The sequence below is a fragment of the Typopeltis vanoorti genome, chromosome 5, assembly GCF_054136105.1.
Source record: "Typopeltis vanoorti isolate ZY-2024b chromosome 5, IOZ_Tvanoo_1.0, whole genome shotgun sequence".
Lineage (NCBI taxonomy): Eukaryota > Metazoa > Arthropoda > Arachnida > Uropygi > Thelyphonidae > Typopeltis > Typopeltis vanoorti.
In genome coordinates this window covers 133,394,350-133,412,250 of record NC_143553.1, presented here as the reverse complement: position 1 = coordinate 133,412,250, position 17,901 = coordinate 133,394,350, and the positions used below count along the sequence as shown (strand labels likewise).

Here is a 17,901-nt window from a genome sequence, read left to right as displayed (position 1 = left end):
TACCATATCTATTACGACAGTTATTCAATTTAGTCAGGGAATCTTGCAGATTTATAGCGGATTTATTTAGAAATATAACATCGTCTGCATAAAGCAAAGAGCTGACATTAACATCTCCAATTTTGATATCATGTTTAATACCACTTTCCTTCATAATGTGATTCATATAGATAATGAATAACAGAGAGGATAATGTACACCCTTGTCTCACACCAGATTTAACATTAAACCATCTTCCTGTACTTCCTTCAATTCTAACCTGACTTACTCAAATAAAGACTAGTATTCCTAGATACAATGTCTCATTGACACCATATAACTGTAGTGTATTGAATAGCTTCTCTCTTGACACCTTGTCATATGCCTTTTCCAAATCGACAAAACTTAAGTATAGATCTTTTTTATATTCCCATGCTTTATCAACTATTTGTCGTAAAGTGAAGATCTGATCCTGACAGCCTCTATTTGGCCTGAATCCAGCTTGTTCTTCACCAAGCTTTTCTTCCACAATTCTGCTCAACCGTTTCTCAAGTATGCTTGCATAAATCTTGCCAGGAACACTCATAGGGAAATACCTCTGTAATTCTCACCTCAGTTTTATTTCCCTTTTTATATATGGGTACTATGAGAGCTCAACTCCAATCATCGGGAATTTGTCCCTCTGTCCAGGCTTTCTGAACTATGCAGTGCAGCCACTGTAAGACTTTTATACCACCATACTTCAGCATTTCTGGCCGAATATCATTCTACTCCTGTTGCCTTTCCACATTTCAGGCCTTTGATGGCTTTTTCTACTTCAAGTATGGATATGTATTCCTGACTGTATGCCTGTTGAGTGTTTTTTTACCACTGTGCTATCACTGCTTATTTCATTTAGCAATTTTTCGAAGTAATTACTCCATACTTCAAGAATATCTTTTTCTCCTGTTTTCATGTCACCTTTATCATCTCTAACTCCTTTAACTCTCTTTCCTCCATTTCTAAGCTTCTTCAACAACCTCCAGAATATCTTACTGCTTCTTGATATTTAATTTTTTTTCTATGTTCTTGCCAAAGTCCTCACATGACTTTTGTTCGGCTAGTTTTACACAGTGTTTAGCTTTCTTACATTTGTCTCTGTATTCTCTAAGAGCACAAGCTGACTTATTTGCCAGGAACTTTTGATATGCTTTCTTCTTTTCCTTCACTGCCTCTTTAACTTCCTGTGTCCACCATGGTGTTCTGATTTTTCTATCCTTACAGACAACCTCGCTACATGCCTCTCTGGCTAAATCAATCAGTGTTTTTTTCAAGGCTTGCCACTGAATCTCCAAGGTTTGGTTGCCGTTCTCGAACTCTTTCATTTTTTCTTCAATAATTTTTGTATATTTTAGTCTACAGTTCACATCTGAGAGCTGCTCAACTTTTATTTGCTTTAAAACTTTCTTACATATTATTCTTTTCAATATGAAATTCAATTTTATCCTGCTCAAGACTAAATAATGATCACTTCCAATTTCAAATCTTCTGTACACTCTGGTGTCCTGCACCAGGGAGAAAACATCACTATCAACAATAACATAGTCAATGAGACTTTTCTTATTCTTTGCCTCTTCTCTCCATGTGAATTTATGCACATTTTTATGTTGGAACATGGTGTTAGTAATAACCAGTCCATGACCTGAGCAGAAATCCAACAGGTTTTTGCCATTATTATTAGCTTTGCTCTTTTCTCCAAATTTTCCCAAAATATTTTTGTATGTCTGACAATCATTTCCTACTCTGCTATTTCAATCCCCAACAAGGACCAACTTTTCCTTTTTCATTGTGTCAGTTGCTTTCTCTAAAGCATGAAAAAATTCCTCCACTTCTACCTTAGTAGAACCTTTTGTGGGACCATAGGCACAAATAAATTTCATTGTCCAGTTCCCCATTCTCATATTTGCCCACATCACTCTACTTGAGACTGCCTGCCATTCAAAAAGATTAGCTTCGTATTTAGTGTTGAATACTATGGTTACTCCTTCTTTTCCTTGATTGTCATTGCCTGAATATAACATTTTGTATTTATTGCTCAGAAAGATCTCACCAGTTTTTGTCTTTTTTTTGTTTCAGTCACCCCAATTATGTCGATCTGATACTTATTTAATTCCTCAGCTAGCTCTATTTCTTTGCCATTCAGGCTTCTTATGTTGATAGTACTGATCTTTAACATTGGTGATGTTGATTTGGGGTGTGTTTTCAGATTTGTTAATTTCTAGCACAGGCAAGTGTGGGTTTTTCTCCTGGAAATACCAGATTTTAACCTTGAATCACAAAAATTCAACCACAGAACTCACAGTATTTTAGACAACAATACAAGTGTCAGGATTTAGGATTATGAATGGGTTTTAAGGGTGGACGTCATCTACCCATCAATTTCCGAAAATTATTTAGCACTAACTCTGCTTATTCTCTTTGAGGAATAAAAAGGCATAGAATTTTAATGTTATTTATAATGGGGAGGGAGAGGCAACAGCCCTGAAGTTGTTTGGTAAACAAGAACGTAAGGAGTAAATTCTTTACATGATGAGCAGTAAATGCATCTACATTGAATAACTAAGAGAAAATAGATAGCTACAGGAGGTATAGTAACAGCTAGACTAAGTCTCCTGTAAAATTTGTGAATTCATTTAGACAGACTGTAATGGTGATGAGAATAACAATAATAGTTCAGGATGAGAAAAACAAAATTAATTGATATTAGTCAATAAACATGAATACATATTTTTTAATTATCCCATGGTATTATTACATCAGATCATAGAGGTCAAATTCATATCTTTCATACACCACCTTTTCTGGGTTGTTATAAAGTTCACATTTAGAAATATTCATACAAGCTAGTAAATGCAGTGGTGCTACTTCTGCGATGTTACAGATTTTGCAGATTGGGAAGACTTTTTTGCCATTGCTAAACTTGATTGGTCTTGTGTGGCCAGTCTTGAGGTGAGAGATCATGGTGGTGACATAGAGATTAAACTTGGAGTTGATGGTAGCTCTTGATTTTTCTGCTGAATACCAGTGGTGAGTCATGTCTTGGAGAATCATTCCTTTTATGTTTTCTTTTTGAGTAGTTTTAAAAAGATCAAAATATGTGGTATTGCTGGATATTGTAGCCATTTTTGCTACTTCATCTACAGTTTCATTTCCCTTTAATCCCACATGGGATGGAATCCACTATCCATTGGAAAATTATTTGGAACCCTTATGTAGATTGCTTATGTTTCTTGCTATGTCTCTAAGTATTTCTTGGTGGCTAGTGTAGCAGTTATTAATAGCTTGAAGGGCTGCTAAGGAATCTGTGAAAAATATAAATTGCTTTGGGTTTTGTTTATCCAAATGTTGGGTGCTGTGTTAATGGCTATTAATTCTGCATGGTATGAGTTGCATCCTATACTATTGGTTGTTTTTAACTCTATTTTGAGAGCCATAGATGAGTATGCCACTTCCAGAATTGCCATTTGGATTTGAGAGACCATCTGTGTAGATCTTTATTGAGTCAGTTCCATATTTCATTATTTTTGAAAGAGCTAATAATCTCAAGATTTCAGAGTTTTCTAGGCTTTTTTTTTTCTCATGTTTCGCTATTTCAAAATTAATAACTATATTTTTCCTCTTGATTTGGAGAAAATGCTGGGTAGCTGGCTATTTTATTTGGACAATCCAAGGGAATTTTATTTTCCATGGTTTTATGCATTGTCGATTTTTTCTTTATTCTGTTTGTTGGTTGCCACTATTTTAAAAGTTCAATTGTTCTATGATGTGCAAGGTTGGTTCTTTTTTCTACAAATTTAGTAAGATTTTTCTTGCCACCTAATTTTTAAAGCAATGATGTTAGATTCAAATTCTATTTTTCTGGAAAAATGCTATTTTTCCAGAAGTTGTATTCCTTAGTCCACATATGATTCTAGCTTCATTTTTCTGAATTTTTATAACTTGTCTAAACTGGTTTGTGATGTTTGTATCCAGATGGGCAAAGCATATTAAAGGTTGAATAATAGAGATGTATGTGACTTTTAAGGTTTAAAGCATCAGCTCCCCATTCTCTATCAGAGATACTTTTCATGATAATTAGTCTTCTTTTTGCTTTGACTGCAACAGTGTTGATATGTTTATTGAAGCTTAGTGATGTATCCTGAGTAACTCCATGGTTATTTGGGGTTTTCATTAAATGTAATTAGTTGATTGTTTAAATCATTGGTCTCCACTTTCTGAGGTGGAAAAAAGGAGTGAGTTCTAAATTCTGCCTTCAGGAAGTCCTTGTCTTATTTTCACTTTCTTGGAAAGGTATTATTTATTCTAACTTGAATTATTCTGTTTCTTAGAAAGTCATAAATCCAGTTTAGAACCTTTCCCTTCTTTCCAATATGACAAAGTTTGGAAAAGAGTTTCTGCCTCCACACCTTGTTAAAGGCATTGCTAAAATCTATAAAAGCTGCAGTGGTGGATTTGATAGGTTTAATCTGGAAGTTATTTTGAATTGACTGGGTTAAGTAGAAAAATTGATCAGTTGTTGAGTGATTTCTTCTAAAGGCAGCCTGAAAATTATTTTTGTTTAAACAGTAATTCAAATGTTGGAGTATCATTTTTTCCATCAATTTGCCTGGAATTAGTGAATTTTTGGTCAATAACTTCCTGGTTGATCTCGCGGTTTGTTAGGCTTCAAAACTGGTATGATTGTGGCTGTCTTCCAGTCTTTTGGAGCTTTTCCTTGTTTAAAGCTATTGTTGTATAGGTGAAGTAGCCAATCTAGGACTATGGGAGGAAGATGCCTGATCATAATTCCTTGTATGTTAGCTGATCCACATGATTTATTTATATCTAGACTCTTCAAGGCATCTCTCAATCAGATTGTAAATGGGTCCCAGAATAATTTGTTTCTATATTTCGGGGAAGTTATTATTATTAATATTATTACACTCTCCATGGAGTCGACAGACTCATTGTGGGAGGTTCATTCAAATGACAACACATTTATCATATAGAATCTTAAAGTCCTTAACACTCCTTGCATTAACAACACATTCTGGTAATGCATTCCATTCACTGACAATTCTCCATGTAAAAAATCTACTCCTCACCACACTTTTACATAACTTCCAGGAATGACCTCTGATTCTTCCCCTCTCACCTTCTACTCTTTTTATAATCCCCTCTGGATTAATCGGATAAAATCCTCTCACTAACTTAAACGTCTCTATCATATCACCTCTCTTCCTCCTATCCACCAAACTCTGCAATCCACATTTCTTCAACTTCTTTCCATAGCCAGAATTCCAAAGTCCTGACATTGTTTTAGTCACTCACCTCTGGACCCTTTCCAATCTCTCCACATCACATTGGAAACCAGATCTGAGCAAAATAGTCCAAGTGTGGTCTGACCAGTGCCTTATACAGTACTACAACCACTTCCTCATCCTTGATGTTAGAGTACTTCTTATCATAGCAGCACTATGATGTGCAATCTTTGCAACCCTAGCAATATGCCCTCTAAACTTCAGTCTACTGTCAACCATAACTCCCAAATCTGTAATCTCATCCACTTCCTACAGTACAGCACCATTAATATAGTAAACAGCCTGACATTTCTGCATTCCAAAATGCAACACCTTGTACTTATTGATATTAAAACTATAACCCCACTCTTTTGTCCAAATAAAAAGACTATTTAAATCTTCCTGAAGGGATTCAGCATCAGCAGTGCTACTTATAATTCTTCCCAATTTTGCATAATCAGCAAATAACTGAAGATCCCCTGTCAGTCCACATGATATATCATTTACAAACAAGCTAAACAGCACGTGCCTAAGAACAGAACCATGGGGCACGCCACTGGTTACCCTTCTTTTTTGAGACATTGCTCCATCATACACAACTTGCTGGTATCGTTCAGATACAATCAACGATCCATGTAACCAATATATTGTCTATTCCCATCCTCTGCAGATTGTACACCAACTTATCATGTGGTAATCTATCAAATGCTTTTGCAAAGTCTAAGAATATCACTGTATGTTATTCTCCCTTATCTAATACACTCGTCACCTTATCATAAAATGCAAGTAAATTACTGAAACAGGACCTACCTTTTACAAATCTATGCTGACCTTCATCAAGAATGTCATGTCCATTAACCCAATTCTGTATTCTATTCCTTATCAATCTCTCCAACACCATGACCACAACTGCAGGTATACAGACTGGCATATAGTTGGAGACTTCTGTCTTAGAACCATGCTTGTGGAGTGGTACTATTTTGCCCTCTTTCCACTCCTTAGGAACCCTACCCACTGCAAGACTTTCATTAAATAACCAGGTCAAGGGCATAAACAACTGTGGTGCACATTCCTTAAGCATATGTGGTGATATGTCATCCATTCCTACAGCCTTATTCACAACTAACCCAACCAACATCTGATATACTTCTGTTTCTTTTATTTCCAATTCTCATAATACTTGCTCCTCTTCTATATATTGTACCGGATAATTTATACAAGTATGATGTATGCTGATAAAGTGCTCGTTCAATAATTCCACTATATCCTTTGCAGCTGTTAGTCTGCTGCCATGACTATCTACCAATGTTAGTCTTCCATAATTATTCTTCCTCTGGCTTGTCATATAGCGGAAAAATTCCCTCGAGTTAACCTTGGCCTGACCAGCCAATCTTCTCTCATACTGCACCTTTTCTTTCTTTACCATGCTCGTCACCTTTCTAGCCTGCACCTTATACTCTTCATGGATCTGATCGTCACCAACTGTCTTGTACCTCCTCCATAACATTTTCTTTTCCAGCTTGCTTGATTTCACTGCTCATCCATTTCACTTCCACTCTATTTACTCTCTTAACCTTCAGTAAGCAGTCATACATTGATTTTGTTGGATACTGCCTTATGAGTTTCCATGCATTTTCAACATTTTTTTCCGCTCAGCTCATCTACAAATTTGCAGCATTTTTCTGTTATCAAGCCTGTTTTGATATATGATGGTCTTTGCTAGTATTCATCTCTAGTTTGCTTATATTTTTATATTTTGAAAATGAAAGGCCAAGGTATTTGCAATCTCTCTCTCTCTGTCTCCATTTTGATATTTCCATCTGAGCCTTTTAGCATGCTAGTCTTACTTGCCTTTGGTAGGTCTCTTTGTAAATTAGTAGTCAGTTTCCAAAGTTTGGTATCTGAAGTGTTTGAATTTAAGTTGTGGCAAAATTCTTGCCACCTAGTTCTTTGTAATATATTATATTTTTGTTTAATTTCAGCATTTGTCTTCTTGTACTCAATCCTGGTTTCTGGAGAGCTTCCAATTTTTAAGATGTTAAATAATTCATTTCGTTTAGTTATTTTACTGGCAAGTTCCTGGTGTACCTTTGGGTAGTTTGAAATAACTTTTCTCCTGTAACCCTTAGGGATACTTTTCCTTTGCTGCATTTAGGATAGTATTCTTCCAAGTTATTGGAAGAATACTTAGAAGGCACACATACCATGATGACCTAGTCCTTGTCTAGGTCATCATGATATGTGTAATCTTTCAGCATTTTGTTTACTTCATATTTGTATTTCTCTCAATTTATCTTTTGAATGTTCCAATGATATTTTCTTTTTTTTGGTGGGTTTGGTCATTTTTAGGTTCAGGTTAGTTAATATTGTGGTATGGTCACTTCCTACTAGTTCCAAAACAGACCAAATAGCTTTGTCTTGAAGATCTGGAGACACTATTAATATTTATTAATGAATTCAAATAGGCATTTTAAATTACTTTACATAACTAAGTAGCATTATTCTTACCTTGAAGAAGTAAACAGAATTCCATTTACACCTCCAAAGGTGGACATAGCAACAAAAACAGGAACTATCCATGCCATTACTCCATATAGCTGTTCTGCAAATGTCTGCATAAGTTAAAAAAAAAAAAAAAAAAAAAAAAAAAAAAAAAAAAAAGTTGAAGTACATGAAGTTATCAAAAATCTAAAATTCAAATTTGCATGTGACATAAAATACAAGAAAGCATTGATCGAGTCAAAGCTATATAAGTGAGAGGAGACCTCCACATATCCTTTAAAGGAATGCGGAGAACTGACCAGGGCTTCTGACCTAATGTCCAATCCTCACCTTCTCATGGTGCACCCTGTTGGGTTATAAAATATATACACATTTACACAAGAATATTATTTAATTTGCCAAATATTTCAGTCTGAACATTACAGACCATCTTCAGTGGCTACATAGGAATAGTTTCAAAAAAACAAGGTGGAATACAAACAATTGATCATTCACAAATAGAACGAGCCGCATGAAGTCATATCGCTAAGTATTAAAAGAGTAAACATTTTTTATCAGAGTCATGATTAAATTAAAGATATTACGTCAGAAATTCATGTAATCATCTTAAATAACATTAGACTAATATAAGAAATTTAAAAAAAAAAATTAATGTGCTATCCTGATTAAACTTTTCCAAATTTTTGATACAGATATACAGTCATTACAATTCAAGTTAGGACGTTGAAGTAAAGCCTCCACACTTTCTTTAAATAAACATTCAAATTTATAGTGACATCTATGTAGGAGGCGAGTCTTGGACCACATGATGTTGTGGCTTGTTTCTATTCTGTGCTGAGCTAATCCAGATTTCTCAAGTTTGCTGTGTTGAATGGATGATTGATGCTCTTGAATACTTTTTTCTATAGAGCGTCCAGTTTGTCAAAAGTAGGTACAAATAGTATCCAGGTAGATAGATCTACCTGGATACTGAACAAACTAGGATGGGCTGGCAATTTGGGATTTAGCCGACCAAATTGTATTCTTATTGGCTTAAACCAAAATACAAAATGATGGTACAACATGACAAAATTTCATGCCGGCTGGAGCATTGCCAGGTTAAACAAGGTCCCCATTGTTTTCACCAGAAAACCAGGGCAAACAACGAAAAGTCAGCTACTGGAACAAATCTGAAAACGCAACTCAACTCAACATTAAAGATCGGTACTATCAACATAAGAAGCCTGAATGGCAAAGAAATGGAGCTAGCTGAGGAATTAGATAAGTACCAGATCAACATAATAGGGATGACTGAAACAAAAAAGGCAAAAACCGGTGGGCTCTTTGTGAGCAATAAATACAAAATGTTATATTCAGGCAATGACAATCAAGGAAAAGAAGGAGTAACCATAGTATTCAACACTAAATACGAGGCTAATCTTCTTGAATGGCAGGCAGTCTCAAGTATAGTGATGTAAGCAAATATCAGAATAGGGAACTGGACAATGAGACTTATTTGTGCTTATGGTCTCACAGAAGGTTCTACTAAGGTAGAAGTGGAGGAATTTTTCATGCTTTAGAGAAAGCAACTGACACAATGAAAAAGAAAAAGTTGGTCCTTGTTGGGGATCTAAATAGAAGAGTAGGAAATGATTGTCAGACATACAAAAATATTTTGGGAAAAGTTGGAGAAAAGAGCAAAGCTAATAATAATGACAAATACATGTTGGATTTCTGTTCAGGACATAGACTGGTTATTACTAACACCATGTTCCAACATAAAAATGTGCATAAATTCACATCAAGAGAAGAGGCAAGGAATAAGAAAAGTCTCTATGTTATTGTTGATAGTGATGTATTCTCCTGGGTGCAAGACACCAGTGTACAGAGAATTTGAAATTGGAAGTGATCATTATTTAGTCTTGAGCAGGATAAAATTGAATTTCATATTGAAAAGAAAGTTTTAAAGCGAATAAAAGTTCAGCAGCTCTCAGATGTGAACTGTAGTTTATACACAAAGATTATTGAAGAAAAAATGAGAGTTTGACAACAGCAACCAAACCTTGGAGATTCAGTGGCAAGCCTTGAAGAAAACACTGATTGATTCAGCCAGAGAGCCATGTTGTGATGTTGTCTGCAAGGATAGAAAAAATCAGAACTCCATTGTGAACACAGGAAGTTAAAAAGACAGTGAAAGAAAAGAAGAAAGCATATCAAAAGTTCCTGGCAAATAAGTCAGCTTGAGCTCTTAGAGAATACAGAGACAAATGTAAAAAAGCTAAACACTGTGTAAAATAAGTCTCAACAAAAGTCATGGGAGGACTTTGGCAAGAACATAGAAAATAAATATCAAGAAGGTGGTAAGATATTCTGGAGGTTGTTGAAGAGCTAAGAAATGGAGGAAAGAGTGCTGTAAAAAGGAGTTAGAGATGATAAAAGTGACATGAAAACAGGAGAAAAAGATATCCTTGAAGTATGGAGTAATTACTTCAAAAAATTGCTAAATGAAACAAGCAGTGATAGCACAATGGTAAAAAACACTCAACAGGCATACAGTCAGGAATACATATCCATACTTGAAGTAGAAAAAGCCATCAAAGGCTTGAAATGTGGAAAGGCAGCAGGAGTGGATGATATTCAACTGGAAATATTAAGTCTTACAGTGGCTGCACTGCACTGCATAGTTCAGAAAGCTTGGACAGAGGGACAAATTCCCGATGATTGGATTAGAGCTCTCATTGTACCCATATATAAAAAGGGAAATAAAACTGAGGTGAGAATTACAGAGGTATTTCCCTATGAGTGTTCCTGGCAAGATTTATGCAAGTATACTTGAGAAACGGTTGAGAAGAATTGTGGAAGAAAAGCTTGGAGAAGAACAAGCAGGATTCAGTCCAAATGGAGGCTGTCAGGATCAGATCTTCACTTTACGACAAATAGTTGAGAAAGTATGGGAATATAACAAAGATCTATATTTAAATTTTGTCAATCTGGAAAAGGCATATGACAAGGTGCCAAGAGAGAAGCTATTCAATACGCTATAGTTATATGGTGTCAATGGGGCATTATATCTAGGAATACTAGTCTTTATTTGAGTTGTAAGTCAGCAGTTAGAATTGAAGGAAGTACAGGAAGATGGTTTAATGTTAAATCTGGTGTGAGACAAGGATGTACATTATCCCCTTTGTTATTCATTATCTATATGGATCACATTATGAAGGAAAGTGGTACTAAACATGATATCAAAATTGGAGATGTTAATGTCAGCTCTTTGCTTTATGCTGACGATGTTATACTTCTAAATAAATCCGCTACAAGTCTGCAAGATTCCCTGACTAAATTGAATAACTGTTGTAATAGATATGGTATGAAGGTCAGCAATAAAAAGACAAAGACAATGAAAATAGGCAGAATCATTGAAAATGTCAACTGTGTTGTGAACGGAAAACCAGTGGAACAAGCAAAACATTTCAGCTACCTGGGCACGATTTTTAGTGAAGATGGTAAATTAAATATAAAAATAGATAAAAGAATCAACAAAGCTGGTATGGTAGGAAGTCAATTGAATAAATTCATATGGAATAAGAGAGAAATTAGTCAGAACACTAAATTAGCTGTATACAAGACAGTGTTCAAACCAGTTTTAACTTATGGATCTGAGAGCTGGGTCAGAAGTAAAACACTTGACCAAAGACTAGAGACCGCAGATATGAGAGTCCTGAGAGAGATTAGAGATGTGAACAGATGGCATCAATGGCAATATCATATTAAAAACGAGGATAGTAGGAAAGAACTTGACATTGTAAGCATCCAGGAATGCATTAGCAGAGCTAATCTCAGGTGGTATGGTCACTTAAACAGAATGGGCGAGGAAAGATTAGCAAAACAAGTGTTCTCTGCCAGGTTGGCAGGAAAACGACCCAGAGGAAGACCAAGATATAGGTGGACTGATACTGTACAAAGTGCCTTAGATGATAGAAATATAAGATCTGATAATGTTGGAGTCTTGACAAGTAACAGACTGATTTGGAGGAAAATTGTAGATAGGAAGTTAGTAATGATGTAAATTTTCATGTATTACTATAATATAGTGTACACCCCTTGAAGGTACACTGCAGGAATTTGATGATGATGATGAAGCTGATCAAATTAGAGACCTGATAAACTAACAGACTAAGAAAACAAGTGATGGGAAGTTAGTCATAAAATATTGTTAGATTATCATATCCAAAAGTTACAGACAGTATGCTGAAGGACTGCAATATAAAATGAAGCAGAGTAATGAATCATTGCTACTTTTATGACAAGAATTATTAGGGATATAATTTGACCTGCTCAAACTATTGTTCTTAGTAAAATATTACGTCTCTTGTAGATAAATAACTCTAGACAAATAACAAAGGTTATATCAGGACTGTGGAATGTTGGTTTATGTGAAGAAGTTAAGGGAATGTAATCTGCAGTTTGGTGGCTAGATGGAAAAGAGGCGATATGATAGAGACATTTAAGTTAATAAGAGAATTTCATCATCATCATCAAATTCCTGCTATGTACCCTCAAGGGGTGTACAGGATATGATGGTAATATAATGCTATAAGAGAATTTTAGTGGATTAATATAGAAGGTAGAGAGGGTGAGAGGGAAGAATGAAAGGCCATTCCTGAAAGCTGTATAAAGGTGTGGAAAAGTAGAATTTTTACATCTAGAGTGGTGGGTGAGTGAGCGGAAGAATGCATTGGGAATGCTGGGAGTGCTAAGAAATTGAAGGTTCAATTCCTTAAATATGTGATAAATATGTTGCTAGTTAAGTGGATCTCCAATAAGTCTACTATCTCCATAGAGGTTGTTGCAATAATAATAATCCATTTCACTCCTAATAATAATATTAAGAGTAAAATGGATAAACAGCGAAATCATGCAAGATCTGTCCGTGTTGGAAAAGAAAATGCTATGGAGGAGGTACAAGACAGTTGGTGGTGATTGGATCCATGAGGACTATAAAGTGCAGGTTAGGAAGGTGGCAAGTATGGTAAAGAAAGAAAAGGTGCAGTATGAGAGGAGATTGTATCCATTTAAAGGCTGTATCTAAATGGTACAATCCAAAAACAACTCAAAAATTCATCAGCCACTTCCCTACACATCGACCCAGATAAAAAGAAGCTCGTAGGACTCCTATATCATATATCAAAGGCATCTCAGTCAAACATTATGAAGAAATACAAACTCGCCACTACCTATAAACCAATCAACCAGATCCACAATTTACCAGATCCAGATCTACCTTCTGCAAAAGACAAATTCTCACCTATGATGCTACCTGGCATATACAAAGTTCCATGTTCTTGTAAGATGTCTTACTACAGACAAACAGGGAGATATATAAGTAAAAGTTTCTCTGAACATCAAGACCATATGTCTTATCAAACCACACAAGCCTTGTACAACATGGATTGAAAACCCTAACCATAGGATCCAATGGAAAAACATCAAGCTGCTACATAGATCCTTATCTAAACATGAGCATTATATAAAGAAAGTGCTGAAGCCTTGTCATAGACCCAATCTGAACCATAATGACTGTCTCACTATCCCAAAAGTCTGAGAAATCATTATCCTCAATTGTATAAAATAAATTTATGAGATATATTTTAATTTAATTTTAATTACAGCCAAATTATTATTTTTTTTTGGGGGGGGGGGGTCTTCCAACATAGAGACCTTCCAATGTAAGCATGTGCACTAACTGTTCCTTTGAATGTAATTCCTAGTATTGTTTTGTAATAACTGCACTGATATTTAAGATACTATGGACTTTACAACCGTGTTATAAATAACTCTTTTAATTTCCCGACATTTTGATCTTCATATTAAGATCATCATCTGGAGCATATACAAATATACAGAACAAGCTGAGTTACATTACATACAGTAAGCTAGAGAAACTGGCATGACCTCTAGTGAAAAAAAAAAAAAAAAATTTAATTATTTAGAAACTAAATCAAGCTAAATTTTATTTATGATAACATGAATAAACATTCTTTCTTATAGATAGTTTTCTTTAAGTAACAATGATGTCCTATTTTTAGCATTACAATTGTTATTTTTAATTTAGGATTCTGGATTAATTACAGTCCTGTTTATAGTTACTCTTAGAGAGGAAGGTTCCGTGGATTGAATATGTGCCTTCCATATGTTTGGGATTTTTAGACCATCATTATTGTTGTGGTTGATAATAATTCCTTCACTGTTTACAGGAAACCAAGACATACTGGCCAATATATACACATAAACTTCTACCACCACCACCCAACATAAAAACTAGGTGTCATTAATACGCTAAAAAACAGGGCTCTGAAGATCTGCTCCAGTGAACAGACACTGAAAGACAAATTTAAAGTTATCAGCAATACTTTTCAAAAAAATGGGTATAGCCAAAACACTATTAACAAAATTCTCTACAAGACCTCAATAAAAAACAAAGACAAACAGGACTACAATAAAACTATAACCATTCCTTACATTAAAGGGATAGATAAAATAAACAGAATACAACAAAAAATACAACCTCAAAGCCACCTTTAAACCTCCTGCAAAATTAAAAAGCTTACTCAACTCATCCAAAGACCCACTCCCTCCACTGGCCTACCTTGGAGTATACCGTATTTATTGCACCTGTAACATACCATATAGAGGGGAAACAGGACACACAATTCCTATCAGACAAAAAAAACATAAATAACATATTAAATATAATAATTATGGTGAAGCTGGCCTTTCTGATCATGCCCTGAACAGCTTACATAGAATTGACTGGAAAAGCACTAGTTGTCTACATCACCAAAACATGGTATAAATTTAAGGAAGCCTGTGAGATTATTATCAACCACTCCAATCTGAACAATAATGATGGTCTAAAAATCCCAAACATATTTGACCCACGAAACCTTCCTCTCTAAGAGTAACTATAAACAGGACTGTAGTTTATCCAGGATCCTAAATCAAAAATAACAATTGTAATGCTAAAAATAGGACATCATTGTTACTGAAAGAAAACTATCTATAAAAAAGAATGTTTATTCATATTATCATAAATAGAATTTAGTTTGATGTAGTTTCTAAACAATTTATTATTTTTTTTTCCACTAGAGGTCATGCCAGTAGAATAACCTATGATCAAATCATTATTTCTCTAGCTTACTATATGTAATATAACTCAGCTTGTCCTGTATATTTGTATATGCTCCAGATGATGATCTTAATATGAAGATCGAAACGTCAGGAAATTAAAAGTTATTTATAACACGATTGTAAAGTCCATAATTTCTAATATGAATACTGATCACCATGCAACACTAAAAGAAAGGATGCCTTAAGATACTGAAGATGAAATGTCTACATATTATTAAAATTTAATTACTGTAGCATACATGTCAATTTATAGTTATGAATACTCCACAGGTTTCATTATATAATAGAATATACTCATGTTTTAATAGTTCCAGCCTTTTGACGGGATGGTGATGAAATTCAGCATGGATATAACAGCCTGTATGAGTCTTCTTCCAAAAAACTGAAAAGTGTAAGCTACCATCTGTTTGATGAAGAATTAAAATATCTAAAAAGGCTAACTGTTTATTTCCTTTTTCTAAGGTGAATTGGATCCTGAGATGAAGTGCATTGAATTTAGAAAGAAACTGCTGTAGAGAAAAAGCCATTCCAAATTGCAAAAATATCCATATATCTGAACTAGTGAGTAGATCTAGGTGAAATGTTATCAAAAATAAGTTGTTCAAAGTGTTCCATGAAGAAGTTGGCAATAGCAGGAGAAATTGGATTTCCCATGACTGTTCCTTCGATTTGTTGATATAACTTGTTTTTAAAGGAGAAATAACCAGTGTATTATAAAATCAAATAGTTTAACAATGTATGAAGGAAATTCTTGTTGAAGTAATTCAATGCTGTCAGATAAAGAAACATTAGTAAACAAGGATACAACTTCTAAACTAATCATAATATCCGAAGCGGCCAAATGAAGAGTAGCAAGTAGCATAATATCTGAAGCGTTCAAATAAGTAGCAAGTAAATTAGATAAGAATTTAGAAATTTTATAAGTGGGACATCCTATACAGTCTACAACTAGTCTTAATGGAATACCTAGTTTATGAACTTGGAAAGACCATACAATCTAGGCAGATGACCAAAGAAGGTTTTAAGTTTTATCTTTTGATCTTCATTCAAATAGAAACATTATTCAACTTACAGGCCCCTCACATCTGGTCCTACAGGTCGGATCAGAAGTGAGGGACCTGTAAGTTGAATAACCTCAAATTAAGAGAAACATTTTTCTCTCATATTCTTATCTATCTTGAACAACAACAGCCTTTCCCTTATCAGCCTTAATAATAATTAAATTGTTATTATTCTTCAATGATTTCAGTGCTTTAAATTCAGAGAAAGAGAGAGTAGGACACAGAGGTTTTAGCACTAAAAAGAATTTTTGCGCATTCAAAATGAGTCCTGTTTTTTGAGATAAGGATCGAAGACCACTATTTATGCTATGAAAAAAAAAAAAAAATTCATAAGGAGTACCTTATTGGGAGAGATGGCAAAATCATGTACTTCTGATAAAACAAAAAGTTCATCCTCTGTTAGTGAACAGCTGGAAACAATGATGACTAGATCATCCATTTCACAGACATTTCGAGTTCTAGAGTGGCTTTGAATAAACTTTTGAATTGAATTGAAAGATCTGAATAGACTTTTTACTTAGACAAAGGAGTGGGATTGTAGTTTTAATATCAATAAGTGCAAGGTTCTGTACTATACTGACAGTGCTGCACTGCAGGAAGTGGATGAGGTTCAAGATTTGGGAGTAATGGTTGACAGTAGGCTGAAGTTGCAAAGCCTGCATGCAATATGATGAGAAGTATTCTAACATGTAGGTATAAGGAAGTAATTGTGCCAATGCATAAAGCATTGGTCAGACCACACTTGCATTATTGTGCTCAGATTTGGTCACCTGATTTTCAATATGATGTGGAAACATTGGAGAGGATCCAGAGACAAGTGATTAAGACAATATTAGGACTTTGGAATGCTGGCTATGGAGAGAAGTTAAAGAAATGTGGATTGTAGTTTGGTGGATAGGAGGAAAAGAGGTGATATGATAGAGAAGTTTAAGTTAGTGAGAGGATTTTATCAGATTAATCCAGAGGCAATTATAAAAAGAGTAGAAGGAGAGGGGAAGAACCAGAGGCCATCCATGGAAGTTATGCAAGAGTGTGAAGAGTAGATTTTTTACATGGAGAATTCTCAGTGAATGGAATGCATTACCGGAATAAGTTGTCAATGCAAGGAGTGTTAAGGATTTTAATTCAGTATGATAAATATGCTGTCAGTTGAATGAACCTCCCCCACAATGAGTCTGCTGACTCCATGGAGGGTGTAATAATTTTTTTTTTATATTTATTCTCCTTCAAAGAAATTACATGTACACAAAAGTATATAAATAAAATTAACACTGTAATACAAACATTTTTTTACAATAGGTATAATTCATATATATAAAGGAATAACAATAATAATTTTTAATAACAATGTCAATAATAATCTTTTTGGTCTTCCAGAGTAGTTACACTTTTTTAACTATTACAGTAAGGTTATTTTTAGACAACAATACTACATTTTTTTTCTTCAAAATTTGAGAAAGTGTGATTATACACTGCATTTACATTTACAATTAAAATATTATATTTCCTACTATTTCGTACAATCACACTGTACAAAGTAAATTCACTATTTACAAACATTTTTAGTAATATTAATGTTTTATTACATTCTGTTTTCATACATTACATAGGATTATTATTATATTATGCAGAGTAATATTGATATATCATAATAAGATTATTACACCATATATAGTAAGAGTAATATTTTACCTAATAATATTATTACATCTTAGTAATATTAATGTTTTATTACATTCTGTTTTCATACATTACATAGGATTATTATTATATTATGCAGAGTAATATTGATATATCATAATAAGATTATTACACCATATATAGTAAGAGTAATATTTTACCTAATAATATTATTACATCTAGCAATTTTAATA

General features: G+C 34.3%; 1 protein-coding gene across 1 annotated transcript in view; it reads right to left on the bottom strand.

The window, feature by feature from the left end:
• Positions 1-17,901, bottom strand: part of LOC150106827 (Y+L amino acid transporter 2-like) — a 199,788-nt gene that overhangs the window by 51,349 nt on the left and 130,538 nt on the right. The window contains exon 6 of the mRNA XM_090393341.1: positions 7,806-7,909. Coding sequence (XP_090249467.1) covers positions 7,806-7,909 — 104 coding nt within the window. The remainder of the gene's footprint in view (positions 1-7,805; positions 7,910-17,901) is intronic.